The 18,403-nt window shown below is 44.7% G+C and overlaps 1 protein-coding gene across 7 annotated transcripts in view; it reads right to left on the reverse strand.

The window, feature by feature from the left end:
• The window catches only part of ZNF606 (zinc finger protein 606), a 27,159-nt gene continuing 8,756 nt past the window's right edge, over positions 1-18,403 (reverse strand). For 6 of the 7 annotated variants that reach the window (XM_077980111.1, XM_077980112.1, XM_015125041.3 and 3 more), the window contains 3 exons: positions 12,677-12,803; positions 12,289-12,384; positions 1-3,210 (listed from right to left, as the gene is read on the reverse strand). In XM_077980111.1, coding sequence (XP_077836237.1) covers positions 1,232-3,210; positions 12,289-12,384; positions 12,677-12,803 — 2,202 coding nt within the window. In that variant the 3' untranslated portion in view covers positions 1-1,231. Of the gene's footprint in view, positions 3,211-12,288; positions 12,385-12,671; positions 12,804-18,403 lie in introns of all 7 variants that reach the window. The other variant, XM_077980115.1, reaches the window with a different exon arrangement.

The following is an 18,403-nucleotide window of genomic DNA, read 5'->3' on the forward strand; positions in this document are numbered from 1 at the left end:
TTTATTCCTCATTGTTTAGGATTTTCTTTTTATTATCAAATCTCTACTATAGAAACACTGAAGAAAATGGAAAAAAAAAAATCACTGGCGAGGCAGCATAAAATGGTGGCTGAAAACAAGAACTCTGGAGCCAAACAATCTCAGCTCTACTCCCTTACTAGTTGTGCCCCTTAGGTAGGATCCTTCAACATCTCTGCTTCGGCTTACCCATTTGTAAAACTGGGGTAACAGTATCTATCTCATAGAGTTAAGGGGACTAAACAAGTTAACACTTGGAAAGCATTTAAAATAAAGCCCAGCACATAATTGTTATATGTATTTGTAAAACTTTTTTAAAATCTCAAATTAACTGGGTTAATTTTTCCATGGATCTTTCAGGTCTTTATCCATACACATTTTTTAGATCTGTTACAGTAAATATGTATATACAATTCTGTATCCTTTTTATTCCTTTGTTATGTATACTGATGCAGTGTCCATAATTATAATTTATAGTGATTGCCTAAAACAAAATACAAACTAATTGCCCAACAATGCAGTGGTGAGTAACAATAGACGCTGACACACTGGGCTAAAGATCACTTTCTGTCCAGCAACATCAGTCTCATACTCCTAGGCAATAACTTTTCTACCATTAGTCATCTCATTCATTAATTTTCTCTAAGGAGGTTAATCAACAGTAAATACCCCATTCAATACTATTATTTTTCTTACATTCAGATTCAGCATTTCATATTCTACTCCTGAGCACCTAGACCCTCCCCTTATAACAACAAAATCTGCATTTCTACAATTATGCACAAAATGTTATTGTAAAGTTTTCCATCCAATACTCCAGCTTGATGCAAAACAGTGTATTTCCAGTCAAAAACTTTTCTCTGCTTAAGGTTTTTCCCTTAGCAATTCACACCAATCTAGGTGAGAGCTCTTGCTAAAAGATGCCTCATTCCCCACAGTCACGGTTCTCAAGTATGAATTACTGGTAGACCGTAAGGGGAGTTTAGTTTTTTTCATTGTAATTATCTGATTTTGAATAAGGGCTACATAACTGCTGAAAGCTTTTCCCTATTCTTTTACTTCACGGGGTTTCTTCTAAGATAGATACTTTCTAGTAAATAATGCGGGAGAAGTCTTACTGAACTCTTAATGAAAAATGTCCCCTCTTGATTATGTTTATAGAGTTTTCCTCAATGTGTTGTCAAAATGTATGATAAACAAAAAACTCGCAAATTCAATTCAGTTTCTCTTCACTGTGATTTCTCTGGTGTTGAAGAAGGGCTGAGTGACCACTAAAGGCTTTTCCACATTCACTGCATATAAAGCGCTTCTCTCCACTATGCATTCTCTGATGAATAATAAGGGAAGAATTCTTACAAAATGCTTTCTCACAATGATTACATTTGTAGGGCTTTTCTCCAGTATGGTTTCTTAGGTGTACAATAAGGGATGAACTCTCATTAAATGCTTTCCCACATTCATTACACCTGTATGGTTTCTCTCCAGTATGAGTTCTCCGGTGTGCAATGAGGTGAGAACTACAGTTAAAGGATCTTTCACATTGATTACATTTATAGGGTTTCTCACCAGTGTGAATTCTCCGATGAGCAACAAGGTGACAGCTTTGACTGAAGGATTTCCCACATTTATTGCATTCATAGGGTTTTTCTCCAGTATGAGTCCTTTGATGTCTAACAAGGTGAGCCATTTGGCTACAGGATTTTCCACATTTATTACATTCATAGGGCTTAATTCCAGAATGAATTATCTCATGTTTAGTGAGGGCTGAGCGTTCTCTGAAAGCTTTGCCACATTCCTGACAGTTATACGGTTTCTCTCCCGTGTGAGTTCTCTGATGGGCAATAAGATGGGAGCTCCAGCTGAAGGATTTTCCACATTCAGTACATTTATATGGTTTTGCTCCAGAATGAGTTCTTTCATGTTTACTAAGGGCTGAGTAGTCCCTAAAAGCTTTTTCACATTCATCACATTTAAAGGGTTTCTCTCCAGTATGCATTCTCATATGGGCAATAAGATGGGAGCTCCAGCTGAATGATTTCCCACATTCAGTACATTCAAAAGGTTTCTCTCCTGTATGAGTCCTCTGATGTCCAATAAGATGAGAGTTCCAGTTGAAAGATTTCCCACACTCATTGCAAACATAAGGTTTTTCTCCTGTATGAATTCTCTTATGTACAATAAGATGAGAATTCCAGCTGAAGGCTTTTCCACATTTATTACATTCATAGGGTTTTATTCCAGTGTGAGTCCGTTCATGTTTAGTAAGGGCTGAACGATTCCTAAAAACTTTTCCACATTTATCACATTCATAGGGTTTTTCTCCAGGATGAGTTTTCTTATGCTGAATAAGGTAAGAGCTCCAGATGAAAGACGTCCCACATTCATTGTAGTCATAGGGTTTCTCTGCAGTGTAAGTGCTTGTATGCTGAGTAAGGAATGAATCATACCCAAAGACTTTCTCCCATTCATTGTATTTATATGCTTTCTCTACAGTACCAATTTTTTGATGTTCCATAAAGGATGAGAAATAAAAGATATTCTCATATTCTTTGTAATTATACTGGTTTTCTCCAACATGAAGCCTTGGGTGTTCATTAAATGATGGGCTCTGGTTAAAGATTTGATGGCATTCCTTATATTCATAGAGTTTTTCTCCTGTGTGAATTCCTTTATGATCACCAAAATGTATTATATGATTGAAAGATTTAACAGCATCAGTACATTTGAAAAGATTATCTCCAGTTTGTATTCTTGAAGGGTAAATAGGTTGAATGGACTGATAAACAGTTTTGTCATAATCATTATTTTCACAGGTAACCTTATCTGCATACATTATGGCTGAGTCACATCTCCAACTTTCAGCATGCGTATCAGGCTGATAGAAATGTTCTATCTGAGAAACTCTCTGAGATGGAACAAAGTTTAAGTTCTGGCTAAACTCTGCCCCAAGTTCACAGAATTCAGAGCTTCTCTGGGATAGTACTTGCTTTTGCATGAAGACCATCTGCCTCATAGCTGTACTCTGGTTCACGTGATACATTTCTAATTGGTCTTTACATCCCAAAACTTCTAACCTGGAGAACCAAGGATCATCCCATATATATCTTTCCAACTTCATGCCATGGGATTGTTCTTCCTCAAAAATGCTCTGTGCTGGGATCAATGCTTTGCTTTCAAGATTTCTCATCCATTCTGAAACAGACAGAAAAAAAGCTATGACAGCATAGAGAAAGATACTAGAATAAAGTGGGAATGGTGAGATTTACTGTCCATATTATCAAAAAGACAAGTGTAAGTTTATTTTCAAGACCAGACTTAGAACTCAGAGAAAGATCATAATAGGGAAAAGAATAGTGAAAAGTAAACAACAGTTAACCAGAATAAAGTGTGTACTGAAAACTAATGAAACCATTTAAAAGTACTTTCCATGAAAAGGAAGACCAGGATAAGAATGTGCAAGAAAGAGGCTGGGCGCGGTGGCTCACCCAGTGCTGTAATCTCAGCACTTTGGAAGGCCGAGGCAGGCAGATCATGAGGTCAGGAGATAGAGACCATCCTGCCTAGCACAGAGAGACCCTGTTTCTACTAAAAATACAAAAAATTAGCCAGGTGTGGTGGCAGGTGCCTGTAGTCCCAGCTGCTCAGGAGGCTGAGGCAGGAGAATGGCGTGAACCCGGGAGGCGGAGCTTGCAGTTAGCCAAGATTGCGCCACTGCCCTCCAGCTGGGTGACAGAGCGGTACTCCATCTCAAAAAAAAAAAAAAAAAAAAAAAAAAAAGAACATGTAAGAAAGAGTTAACTCTGCAGGCCTGACATGCTCAAACCTTGCAACGGTGGCCTGTTTCCTAACTGGCCCTTAGCCAACTCCTGGGAATTAAGATCTTGGAATGTTCTAACTAGTAAGAGTGTTTTGCATGCTCAAGGTATTGAAGCACATTTACCAATTTCTTCAGATATGTGTGCAAACAATGTCGTTCATAGTGATCACCTGCTTTCCCTCTGGGTGGTCTGGAGTTTCAGCGATTGCAGTGAGTCACGCAGGCACTGTGTGCCTGTACAAACCACCTCTCAATAAACACACTGGACTCCTAGACTCAGGCAAGTTTCCTAGTAGACATTTCACGTGTGTTGTCACAACTCCTTGCTGGAGGAATTAAGTGTGCCCCATGTATGCTACTGGAAGCTTGCACCTGGTCTAACCCCATGCACCTTTTTCCTTTGCTGATGTTGCTTTATATTCACTGTAATAAACCATAATCCTGAGTATAATCACTTCTGAGTCCTATAAGTCCTCATAGTGAATCAGTGAACCTGGGGCGGTCTTGAAGATCCCTGACAAAAGGACACAGTGAATGTTATTAAGGTTAAAAAAGAAAAAAAGAGAATAAAGCCTTTCATCTTAACAAAAGGTAGGTAGGTGAGCACACAAGGCCTTTAGCAAGTAATGTTTACATCATGAGTGCTCTAATTCACTTCTGTGTCATAATGTCCTTCTACTCCCATATCTTGACAAATGCAGAAAAAAGGAGGAGAGGGGTGTTAAGAGAGTATCACCAAGTGAGGCTTCAAGCCAGGCTGTTACCTATGACAAAATGCTATCACATTGTTTCCTGTGTCACAGAATCCAGTCAATCACACAAGATCCATCAACCCAAAGGGCAAACATCATCACAGTTTATGGATACCCCTAAAGTTACACTTCTATCCACCACAGAATATTTTTAGAGCAATGATAGATGGACTAGGAAGACAGCATAGTGTAAAAAAACAGACACAGGCGTTACATATAGGTTACACAGGCTAACCTATATTTGAACAATGGCCCTGCTGCTATCCTTAGAGAACTTTTCTGATAACTAACGAGACTCAGAATCCAGCCAAACTCCTGGTAAGTTTAATACACAGGAGCTGCCTATTGTCACTGCTGAAGTATCAGTTCTCTAACAACCAAAGGAGGCTATATTAGTTTCTTTCTGCTATTGTAACAAATTACCACATATTTAGTGACTTAAGATAATACAAATTTATGATCTTACCATTCTGGAAGTCAGAAGTCCAAAACGGCTTTCACTGAACTACAATGGAGTTATCGGCTGGGTTGTGCTCCCTCCAGGAGCTCTAAGGAATCCACCATATCCTTGCCCTTTCCATCTTCTAGAAGCTGCCCAAATTCCTTGGTTCACAGCTCCTTCCTCCATCTGCAAAGCTCATCACTCTGACCTCTGCTTCTGTCATCACTTCCTCTCCCTGTGTCTCTGACCCTCCTACCGCAATCTTGTAAAAGGACCCTTGTGAGTACAGTTAGAATCCACTCAGACAATCCAGGATAATCTCCCCACAGCAAGATCCTTAATTTATTCTCATCTGAAGGTCCCTTTTGCCACACAAGGTGCACTATTCACAAATTCTGGAGATTAGGATGCAGATATCTTTGTAGGGGAAGTCATTATCCAGATTGCCACAGGGTCTCAAGTCCCAGGCAAGTCCCAACAAGAACTAGACCCTGTCCTCTCTCTCTGCTTCTTTTTCTCTCTTTACTGTATGTAATTTTCCCCCTTTTACCACCCAAGTCCATTATTTTTTGTTCAATTTTTTTGAGACAGGGTCTCACTCAGGCATCATAGCTCACTGTAATCTCAAATTACTGGGCTCAGGCGATCCTCCCACCTCAGCCTTCCGAGTAACAGGACTACAGGCGTGCATCCTGTACACATAACCATGCCTGGCTAAATGTTTTTAATTTTTTTGTAGTGACAGGGTTCTGCCATGTTGCCCAGCATGGTCTCAAATTCCTGGGCTGAAATAATCCTCCCACCTTGGCCTCCCAAAGCTCTGGGATTACAAATGTGAGCCCCCATCCTGGCCCCCACGACCATTATAACAGAGGGTCTACTCTGCACAACTGGCATTTATTATCAATTTCAAGCTCAGCTCTTAAAAGTTACTGAATTATCTTCATACAGATTTTTTTTTTTTTTTTTTTTTTTTTTTTTTTTTGAGACGGAGTCTTGCTCTGTCACCCAGGCTGGAGTGCAGTGGCCGGATCTCAGCTCACTGCAAGCTCCGCCTCCCGGGTTTACGCCATTCTCCTGCCTCAGCCTCCTGAGTAGCTGGGACTACAGGCGCCCGCCACCTCGCCCGGCTATTTTTTTGTATTTTTTAGTAGAGACGGGGTTTCACCGTGTTAGCCGGGATCGTCTCTCGATCTCCTGACCTCGTGATCCGCCCATCTCGGCCTCCCAAAGTGCTGGGATTACAGGCTTGAGCCACCGCGCCCGGCCTTCATACAGATTTTAAATCCTTCCAGTAAAAGCTTTTACAAATGGAAGCTGACCAATTCCCTGACCAAATGAAAGACCAACTGAAAGACCAAATGAACAGCTCTTATCCAACTTTATACTCACTCAGTACTTGTAGTCTACTGAGTTTCCAGTACCAGAGACGAGGCAAGAAAGTATGGCCTCCCTGGAAGTCAGAATCTATGTGATGAGAGGTCATACCAAACAGTGATGAATATATATGAAATATCACTCTGAGGCTGGGCGCAGTAGCTCATGCCTGTAATCCCAGCACTTTGGGAAGCTGAGGCAGGTGGATTACCTGAGGTCAGGAGTTCAGGACCAGCCTGGCCAACATGGTAAAACCCCATCTCTACTAAAACAATACAAAAAAATTAGCCGGGCGTGGTGGCAGGCGCTTGTAATCCTAGCTACTCGGGAGGCTGAGATAGGAGAATTGCTTGAACCCAGAAGGTGGAGGTTGCAGTGAGCTAAGATCATGCCACTGCACTCCAGCCTGAGCAACAAGGGCGAAACTCCATCTCAAAAAAAAAAACAAAAAAACCCAAAAGAAACATCACTCTGAGATACTGGGGTTATAGAATAGATGCTAAGTGGGTAGGAGATCAAAAAAGGAGATCAGCACTAACTGAAGTGATTGAGGATGGTTCACACAAAAGAAACAACATGAGCTCAGCCTTGAAGCACGACCTGGGTACAGAATGACTAGTCACTCTGCATGAGCAGAGGCATGCATGGCCTGACCAGTGTGTAAGGAGGAAGATAAGGATACCTACTGAATAAACTCCAGGAACTATTCAGGAAATGAGAGAAACAATAGAAAAAATAGAAGGTCTTGAAATCCAGTTGTTTTGTTAAAAGGCAATTAGAATCACTCTAGGTTTACTGACAGGGACCTCATAATGAAGGATTTCAGGGATATAAACCCAGAAATAACATCTGAAGTGGCTAACAAGAAGTGAGAATTTCCTCATCAACTTGGGCCGGAATTTTATGAGAAAGGGGCCGGACTGAGAGTGATGATGGAAGCTGAATGACATAACTAACATTTCAGAGGAAGAAAATCTTGGGAGTTAGAAGAGAGATTACTTCTTGGCGAGGAAAGAGTAGGAAGTCAAGATGACTTCTTAATCTCCAGCTTAGGGGACATGCAGAAATACATCTCAGGGAGATGGGAAAACATCTAGAAAGAGGAGACAAGATTACTGGTTCTATCGGCTGTGATCAAGGAGACAGCTGAGATGCTTTGTAAAGGGGAGAGGTGTAAGGACAGAGGTGCTGGAATTGTAGGGCTCTGGATGGTAATTAAGGATGGGCAGCACCGAAGGCAGAAGAATTAAAGCTCCTGGAATTCATGAGCTCTTAGGGGAAAGTTTCCAATTTGAATAGAAAACAACTGGCGAGATTCTCCACCAAAGTCCCCTCCATTAGAGTGGGTGGAAGATAATCCAACTTCAGGACTCAAGAAGAGACTGTGGCACATTGCCAAAAACAGTAAGATAAAGACAATGTGTATAATATTCCTACTGGTGAAAACGTGAAAAGTAACACAAATTCCTACATGCTTGTAGTTGCATAAGGAAACTCTGTTATGCACATAACAGAAATTACTAAAAGTGATTACCTGGGGCAGAATGTCAGTGAAAATGGCAAAGTAAAGACATCTAAAATTTCAACACTCTGTAAAACCAACTAAAAAACTGGCAAAACTGTCAGAAGGCAATTTTTTCAAAATTCTGTAAATTAACCAAAGCCTTGCAGCAACCAGGAAACATTTATTCCAGAAAAGTAAATTTTAATAAGAATAGTAAGCTATATGGTGTTTTCACTTACCCTGGTCTCATCTCTGGCTCAGTAACAGCCTTTGAAAATGACAGCTCCCACTGCTGGTACTTCAGTGAGCGAACAAAGCTGGAGCTTTTTCAAAGCCTCAATCCCAAAGAACAATCATTACTAGACCTGCCTAGTGGCTCCCTGGAAGACTCCACCGGAAAAGCTGGTCTTTATTTTGCCTGACACAGAACTCTCATAGTGTTAAAAAGCCTCCAGGGAGGACGTACTTTTCTAACATTTACAGGCAATGTTTTAAAGTCACCATTGGCCGGGCGCGGTGGCTCAAGCCTGTAATCCCAGCACTTTGGGAGGCCGAGATGGGCGGATCACGAGGTCAGGAGATCGAGACCATCCTGGCTAACACGGTGAAACCCCGTCTCTACTAAGAAATACAAAAAATAGCCGGGCGAGGTGGCAGCGCCTGTAGTCCCAGCTACTCGGGAGGCTGAGGCCGGAGAATGGCGTGAACCCAGGAGGCGGAGCTTGCAGTGAGCTGAGATCCGGCCACTGCACTCCAGCCTGGGCTACAGAGCGAGACTCCGTCTCAAAAAAATAAATAAATAAATAAAAAATAAATAAAAAAAAATAAAGTCACCATTGCCCAAGGTGATGGCGAACAGGCGGGGCCCAAAATACAGGAGTCAAAAAGACAGAATGAAAGAACTGAGGAATGAGATGTCTATAGGGACTCTGAGAAGCTCCAACCTAGAAGGCTACATGCATACACATAATAATTAAACTAGGGCCGGGCGCAGCTCACGCCTGTCATCCCAGCACTTTGGGAGGCCGAGGTGGGCAGATCACGAGGTCAGAAGATCGAGACCATCCTGGCTAACACGGTGAAACCCCGTCTCTACTAAAAATACAAAAAAAAAAAAAAAAAAAAAGTAGTCCGGCGTGGTGGTGGGTGCCTGTAATCCCAGCTACTCGGGAGGCTGAGGCAGGAGAATCGCTTGAACCCAGGAAGCAGAGGTTGCAGTGAGCCAAGACTGCGTCACTGCACTCCAGCCTAGGGGACACAGTGGACTCCGTCTCAAAAACAAAAACAAACAAACAAAAAAAAGAATTCTACACTCAGTAAAATTATCCTTCAAAAATGAAGGAGAAATCAAGAGATTTCCAGATAAACAAAACGCCACAGTTTGCTGTTAGCAAACCTGTCCTATAGGAAATGCTGGCTGGGGATAGTGCCTCATGCCTGTAATCCCAGCACTTTGAGATGCTGAGGCGGGGGCATCACTCGAGCTCAGGAGTTCAAGACCAGCCTAGGCAACATAGTGAGGCGTCGTCGTGTGCACCTATAGTCCCAGCTACTCAGGAGGCTGAGATGGGAGGATCACTTGAGCCTAGAAAGTTGAGACTACAGTGAGCCATGATCATGTCACTGCACTCCAGCCTGGGCAACAGAGTGGAAATGCTAAAATGAGTCCCTCATGCTGAAATGAAAGAACATTCAACAGTAACTCTAAATAAAAAACATCAATAAAGGCAGCTACATAAGTATGAAAAGACAATATAAATACAATTCTTGTTTCTAGCTCCTTTTCTTAGTCTGTTAGAAGACAACTGCATAAAGCAATAATTATAAATCTATATTCATGAATACACAATGTATAAAGATGTAATCTGTGACAAAACAGCATAAAAGGAGGACAGAGCTATACAGAAACAAAGTTTTGATATACTATTAATATTAAACTAGTATTAATCCAAACTACATTGTCATAAATCAAGATGTCAATTGTAAGGCCAGGCGTTGTGGCTCACACCTATAATCTCAGCACTTTGGGAGGCCAAGGCAGGAGGATTGCTTATGCACAGGAGTTCAAGACTAGCCTAGGCAATACAGTGAGACCTCATCTCTACAAAAAAAAAATTTTTTTTTTAATTAACTGAGCATGACGGTGCATGGCTGTAGTCCCAGCTACCCAGGAGGCTGCGGTGGGAGGACTGCCTAAGCTTGCAATGCAGAGGTTGCAGTAAGTCAAGATTGTGCTACTGCACTCCAGTCTGGGCAGAAGAGCAAGACCTTGTCTCAAAAGATGTTAATTGTAATCCCCAGGGCAACTATCAAGAAAATAACTCAAGTTTTCTTTTTTTTTTTTTTTTTTTTGAGACAGAGTCTCACATTCTCGCCCAGGCTAGAGTGCGAGACAGAGTCTCACATGCTCGCCCAGGCTAGAGTGCAGTGGTGTGATCTCGGTTCACTGCAAGCTCTGCCTCTCGGGTTCATGCTGTTCTCCTGCCTCAGCCCCCCAAGTAGCTGGGACTACAGGCGCCTGCCACCACGCCTGGCTAATTGTTTATATTTTTAGTAGAGACAGGGTTTCACCGTGTTAGCCAGGATGGTCTCAATCTCCTGACCTTGTGATCCACCCACCTCGGCCTCCCAAAGTGCTGGGATTACAGGTGTGAGTCACCGTGCCCGGCCAAAATAACTCAAGATTTTATAGTAAAAGAAAAGTGGTTACCTGTGTGTATGCCTCTGTGTATCTCTGTTTTGGGGGAATAACAGTAATGTGACTAAGAACAAGGAGTATAAATGAATTATTTTTGGTGGTGTTTTTGAGACAGGGTCTTGCTCTGTTACTCAGGCTGGAGTGCAATGGTGAAATCACAGCTCACTACAGCCTCAACATCCCAGGCTCAAGCAATCTTCACCTCAGCCCCCTGAGTAGCTGGGACCACAGACATGCACCACAAAGCCCAGCTAGTTTTTTTAATAAAGGAGTTTTTTTTTTTTTTAGCTTACACATTTTAAGTAGCTTTCAGGTATTTGAACATTACCTATATTTTAAAAATCTATTTTGTTTGGTATCCAAGAAGATCTCAGTAAGAAAGAACAAAAGCCCAAGCCGGGCACCGTGGCTCATACTGTAATCCCAGCACTTTGCGAGGCTGAGGTGGGTGGATTACTTGAGATCAGGAGTTCGAGACCAGCCTGGCCAACATTGTGAAACTCTGTCTCTACTAAAAATACAAAAAACAGCCAGGCATAGTGGCGGGTGCCTGTAATCCCAGCTACTCAGTAGGCTGAGGCTGGAGAATCGCTTGAACCCGGGATGCGGAGGTTGCAGTGAGCAGAGATCGCACTACTCACTCCAGCCTGAGCGACAGAGCGAGACTCTGTCCCAAAACAAACAAACCAAAAAGCCCAACAAACCTATTTTTTTTAAAGAAGTATCTGTAGTTATAGGTTACAAGTTTGGCAACAGAGGGAATAAGGAAAACATTTTAAGTAGCTACATGGATGAGAGGTAACGTTAGAGGAAGGGACCGCAGAAAACAGGACCATCAAGAGAGCCGCCAGTGAGGGAGGGAAACTGCAGCACATGAAAATGGCTATCTTATTAGGATGGTGATGCTTCTTTTTTTTTTTTTTTTTTTTTTGAGACAGAGTCTCGCTCTGTCGCCCAGGCTGGAGCGCAATGGCCGGATCTCGGCTCACTGCAAGCTCCGCCTCCCGGGTTTACGCCATTCTCCTGCCTCAGCCTCTCCAGTCGCTGGGACTACAGGCGCCCGCCACCTCTCCCGGCTAGTTTTTTGTATTTTTTAGTAGAGACGGGGTTTCACCGTGTTAGCCAGGATGGTCTCGATCTCCTGACCTCGTGATCCGCCCGTCTCGGCCTCCCAAAGTGCTGGGATTACAGGCTTGAGCCACCGCGCCCGGCCGGTGATGCTTCTTTGCTCTAAATCAAAAGCAGCAAGAGAAGAAAGCTCTTTAGAGGGAATTCTAAATATATCCGAGGAAGGTAACTCTTCATGGCCTTATTCCATTTCTTTTTTTTTTGAGACGGAGTCTCGCTCTGTCACCCAGGCTGGAGTGCAGTGGCCGGATCTCAGTTCACTGCAAGCTCTGCCTCCCGGGTTCACGCCATTCTCCTGCCTCAGCCTCCCAAGCAGCTGGGACTACAGGCGCCCGCCACCTCGCCCGGCTAGTTTTTTGTATTTTTTAGTAGAGACGAGGTTTCACCGTGTTCACCAGGATGGTCTCGATCTCCTGATCTCGTGATCCACTCGTCCCGGCCTCCCAAAGTGCTGGGATTACAGGCTTGAGCCACCGCGCCCGGCCTCCATTTCTTAACAAAGAGGGCCTGGGGGGAATTCCGTTCCTTGTTCAGCCTGGGCTCTGCCCTCACCTGGACAAGTGCGTTGAGGACATGCCTGCTCCACCGACCATGGCTCTTCTCCTTGCTCCAACAGGGAGATGACCTCAGGCTTGGCAATCTGATTTCCTGTGCATGGAGGAAAAGCATGGAACTCGTGTCATGAGGCGTTGGGACAGCTAAAGAAAGCTTCTCTTGCTTATTCCTCCCTGTGACTTCTCAATCTGGGCAGAATACACAAGGTCCTTCCCACTCTGTGCTCTGTAAGCATTAGGAGTTTTGTCCCCGAACCTCAGGGCCCAAGATCATCGCAGCTCTTCTGAGACACCACCCTGGCCCCTGCAACGAGCTTCTAAACATGGAGCAGCTGAAGGCATTACCATGGGAACAGCTTCGTTTACTTGGGCAGCACCTGCCTTACCCACAGAGAGCAGGTGCCCATAGGTCTCCAGCATCACATCGCGGTACAGAGTCCTCTGAACAAGGTCCAGCTGCCCCCACTCTTCTTGGGTGAAGTCCACGGCCACGTCCTTGAAGGTCACTGGTTCCTAAAAGAACACAAATGTTCCTTCTCAGCCTGTGACCACCGCCTCCAATATTTCTAGGGATGGAGTGAGGCTGACAGCCCTGGGGAGAGAAGACAGGATATAGAGAAACTGTCCTGGTTATTCACGAGTCTGACTAATGTGAGGCAGGGCTCATTGAGAACCACCCAAGACCCCATCTTTGGTATATACTCTTAGGGAATTAGATACCTGGGCCCACAAGAACCACAGCAAAGCTGAGCAGGTCTCTTCGAAGACTCTTGCCAAATTCCAGCACACTGGCTATGTCCCCCACCTTGGCAATGCCCCTCTTCTGGAAAGGCAGTCATGTAATAAGGCCTGGACCGGTGCGGCAACAGGCTATAAGCAATGGTTGCAAGCCAGAGACCTTTAGGATGGAGTCTTTGCTTCAACACCCAGATCAAGGACCTGAAAGGGTGATCTGTACATTCACAAGTTGTCTTTCTGGCCATGGTGGGGAGCCTTCCATTCCCAGTTCATCTCTGTCCCAAGGACTGAAGCTAAGGGTGTGCAGGATGCCCCAGAGCAGCCCAGTCCAAGGAAAATTGGTTACAGCTGCCATCAAAAGCACTTTAGTTACAAATAATCTAAACTGATTTTTTTTTTTTTTAATGAAAGCAAGAAAACTGGAAAACTAGAAGGAAAAAGGAAAGGTAACCTAAGTCTGGCTTTTCCTATGAATACATCCCTCAAGTCTTTTTATTATTATTTTTAAATTATTTTTCTCGAGACAGAGTCTAACTCTCGCCCAGGCTGGAATGCCATGGTGCGATCTCAGCTCACTACAACCTCTGCCTCCCAGGTTCAAGTGATCCTCCTGCCTCAGCCTGCTGAGTAGCTGGGACAATAGGCGTGCACCACCACGCCCGGCTAACTTTTGTATTTTTAGTAGAGATGGGGTTTCACCATGTTCACCAGGCTGCTCTTGAACTCCTGATCTCAGGTGATCCGCCCACCTTGGCCTCCAAAAGTGCTGGGATTACAGGCATGAGCCACTGCACCCAGCCTCAAGTCCTGATCTGAGCCAGCCCTCCCTGCTGAATCTTCAGTGTATCAACTTTTATTGTCTCAATTGCTTCCCCTCTACCTTCACATGATGGGCTTAAAACAAAGAACTGCTTCTGCTCCAATAAATACCACACCTTGAAAAGTCAACTCCTGCTCACAACTCCCCAGGCTCAGCCTTACTGTACCCCACGGCAAGGACTGTCCATCCTCTTTTCCATGGCTGAACCTCACCTCTGTGTCCCACATCCTCGGAGGCAAAGAATCATCCCTCCCAAAGCCTCACACCCCCTGTAGAGACGTCTCCTGCACCCTTGTCCCATTTCTTCTGTGTCTCACGTCCTCAGAGGCACAGAATCACCCCTCCTGCAGCCTCACACCCCCTGTAGAGACGTCTCCCGCACCCTTGTCCCACTGCTTCTGGCAGTCAACCTCCTCCTGCAAGGTACAGTGCACTCTCACCTTCTCTCCTTCCTTGTCGTCCGGCCTTGCCCCAGGGCAGTTCCTTCTCTGCCTTTATTATCCGTTTTCCTGTTCCTTGGTAATGGAAATTTTTCCTGAATATTTGTCATTTTTGCTGATCTATATTGAAGCATTTTGGAGCAGTAATTATATGAGTCTTATTTTTACCAAGCTCTCACCAAGATCTCACCAATGTCTTGTGATTGCCAAGTCCAAAGTTTGATTTCTGCCTTTACCTTCTTGGCCTATGCAGCATTTAGAAGTGCTGGCCACAACCTCCCTCTATGATACCCTCCCAAACCCCATGGTCAATGACAACTTCTTGGTTTTCCTCTCACAGACTGCCCAGACCTCAGTATGCTTGACGGCTACTGTTTCTACATTTTATGGTAATGTAATTTTTTTTTTTATTTAAATGTAACATGGGAGTTGGGAGCACTGGCTCATGCCTGTAATCCCAACACTTTGGGAGGCCAAGGTGGGTGGATCATTTGAGGTCAGGAGTTCAATACCAGCCTGGCCAAGATGATGAAATCCCGTCTCTACTAAAAGTACAAAAATTAGCTGGACATGGTGGAGCACTCCTGTAATCCCAGCTACTCAGAAGGCTGAGGAACGAGAATCCCTTGAACCCGGGAGGCAAAGGGGCAGTGAGCCAAGATCGCATAACTGCACTCCAGCCAGGGCGACAGAGTGAAACTCTGTCTCGAAAAATAAAAAAACAAAAAACAAAAAGTAAATGTAACATGGACAGAGAAGTGCACCACACCTACGCCAGATGCACTTTCACAGAGCACAGCACCTGGGGAGGCAGCTAGGCAGCTGTGCTGATGACCCAGGGTGCCTCTGACCCGGTGCTTCTCTCACACATCGTAACCTCCCTGGGGTAGCACCTTCTTAGATGGCTTTGATGTTCACCTACACTGACAAGGTGCAAACCCACATCCTAACGCTCTCCAGCTGGTAGACCAAGCCACAAATTCACTTCCCACCCCTCCCAAGACCCCAGTGGAATCATTATATGTTTAAAAATACAGGAATTAGGTCTAATAAACACAAGAGGAATGAAATTGTGAGAGCGGTTCTGCAGTCCCGAATAAAACAGTGGACAGTGGCATGACCATCAATGACTGCTCAGCCGCAGGTGAAAGGTAGACAGGGGGCTTTATAATGGAGGGGTCAGCCTGACAGTACCTGCACCCACTAACCCACCATACCTGAAAATGGGACAACCAGACACCATGTGCTCACGGATGCAAGCAGTACGAAGAACCCAGCACCACCTACGAAGTATTCTTTCTAAAAATACCAGATGAGTCTACTCAGGCCTCTAGTCCAACTACTGCTCACAGGAGACGAGGCGATGGAGGAACGTATTCAATGACATCATGAAGGCAAAAATCAGGCAAATCAACGAGACCAGTGACCTAGCTTCTTCCGCATAGGAAGCACGTGCAGTGTGTGAGCCTTGTTTGGATCCTGATTTGAACAAACCAACAACTGTAAAAAGCTATCTTAGGGACATGTAGAGAAAACAGTATGAACTGGATATCGGGTAACATTGAGGAATTATGGGTAATTTTGCTGAGTATGATAAACGTATTATGATTTCTTCCTTAAGGGTACATATCTCTTAGATACATACACAGAAACACTCACAGGTGAAACGATACAATTCTGAGATTTGCTTTCAAATCCTCCAGTTTAAAAAAGGTTGTGTTGGAATAGATGAAAATAAATGCAGAAAGCAGAAAGCTGACAGCTGCTGAAGCTGGTCAACATGGGTGCTTGCAGCAGGCTGAATGACAGCCCCCAAAAGATGCCCATCTCCTAATCCTAGAACCTGTGACTGTTATCTTAATGATAAAAGGAACTTTATAGATATAATTAAGAATCTTTAGTGGGATTATCCTGGATTACCCAGGTGGCCCAATGTAATCACCAAAGTCCTTATCAGTGAGAGAGGGAGGCAGGAGTCTGAGTCACAGAAGATATGACACAAGCAGAGGTCGGAGTGATGTCCTTTGCAGACGGAGGACAGGGCATGAGCCAGGAAATGGCTCATGAAAGAGGACAGGACATGAGCCAGGAAGCAGTCTCCCTTGAGCCTCCAGAAGAAACACAGCCCTGCAGACCCATTTTAGACTTCCGAGTTGCAGAACAGTAGAATAAATTCATGTTGTTCTAAGCCATAAAGTCTGTGGTAGTCTATTACAATAGCAACATAAACCCAAACTAATACAGGGTTCATCTTCTACTTTGGGGTTCAAAAATCTCCTAACAAGTTTTTTTTGTTTTGTTTTGTTTTTTGAGACGGAGTCTCGCTCTGTCGCCCAGGCTGGAGTGCAGTGGCTGGATCTCTGCTCACTGCAAGCTCCGCCTCCCGGGTTTAGCCATTCTCCTGCCTCAGCCTCCCGAGTAGCTGGGACTACAGGCGCCCGCCAACCCGCCCGGCTAGTTTTTTGTATTTTTTAGTAGAGACGGGGTTTCACCGTGTTAGCCAGGATGGTCTCGATCTCCTGACCTTGTGATCTGCCCGTCTCGGCCTCCCAAAGTGCTGGGATTACAGGCTTGAGCCACCGCGCCCGGCCAAGTTTTTTTTTTTTTTTTTTTTTTAAAGAAAGTTAAAGAAATAACCCAGCCAGTGAAAAAAAATGGGGGCGTCAGCACCTTGAATTCCACTCATTCCTCCCAGAGGCAGAACAGATGAAGGTGAGGCTGACCAACTAGACTAGAGGCGAATCCAGCCCCACACTAGGAGGCACCATGGTGAAGCAGGTGCTTCCTGCAAGAGGACTCTAGGAGAGGCAGGAGTGAGTCAGGCTGAGAACAGCAGGCAGAAGCCTGCACTTGAATAGCTTTGCAAGTGCCCCACCTCGTGGGCGGCACTGCCAGCAGCCATGCACTTATACCCAGGCAAAAGTCCCAGGAGCCTCCTCAGACTTCAGACTGCGGCTAAGTTCTCAGGCTGCCCAGATGCGTGGAGACCTCTTCAGTCCCACCAGATGGGGAAGAGAAGGGAGTCTGTGGCCTCACAGCTCTTTATCTATGAAACTGGAAGTAGAGCTGATCGGCTGACCCTGGCCCATGAAGGCCCACAAAACCCAGGGCATGCCTCACCAGGAGGGCAGAGGGGAGCGGAAAGCACCAATCAGGAATCAGATCTACGCAGCTGCAGTAGAGCAGGACTTCCAGCCTCACAGCCCTGCCCTAGACCAGACGACTCTTGGACATGAGAAACCCCTGATGCAGATCAAGAGACTGAACTAAGTAGCCACAAGGCCAGAGAATCCAGACAACAGCCACATTCAACTTTTAGAGAACTGTAATTCCTATTCTCAGATTCTCAGATCAGAGTGATTTCAGTATAAAGTGGGACAGGATGCTACAAGAGAGGCTGAGAGAAGAGGAAAGCCTTCACAGAGTAAGAAAAGACCAGAAGACACAGCAATTAGTTCAGGAGGCCCTAGACAGTTCTGCTGTGGTGAGAACATGATCATCACACCCCCAAACTCTGCCAAGAAAAGGACATGGAATATAAAGAGATCAGAGACACGGCAATTTGTTCAGGAGGTCCACCACCTAACAGAAGAGCCCAGAAAGAGAACATAAAGGAAAAGGACAAGAGGGAAGTATTACTTTTTAAATAACACAAGACTTCTTAAAATAAGACACACAAAAACACTAGCCATAAACAAAGATAGGCACATTTGACAAAGACATACCAACATTCAAACATCTGACTGACAAGACACCACCAGTTAAGACAAGCTACAAGGCCGGGCATGGTGGCTCAAGCCTGTAATCCCAGCACTTTGGGAGGCCGAGACGGGTGGATCACGAGGTCAGGAGATCGAGACCATCCTGGCTAACACGGTGAAACCCCATCTCTACTAAAAAATACAAAAAACTAGCCGGGCAAGGTGGCGGGCGCCTGTAGTCCCAGCTACTCGGGAGGCTGAGGCAGGAGAATGGCGTGAACCCGGGAGGCGGAGCTTGCAGTGAGCCGAGATCCGGCCACTGCACTCCAGCCTGGGCGACAGAGCGAGACTCCGTCTCAAAAAAAAAAAAAAAAAAAAGACAAGCTACAGACTGGGAGGAGACAGTTGATATGT

Source organism: Macaca mulatta, chromosome 19 (genome assembly GCF_049350105.2).
Source record: "Macaca mulatta isolate MMU2019108-1 chromosome 19, T2T-MMU8v2.0, whole genome shotgun sequence".
Taxonomy (NCBI): domain Eukaryota; kingdom Metazoa; phylum Chordata; class Mammalia; order Primates; family Cercopithecidae; genus Macaca; species Macaca mulatta.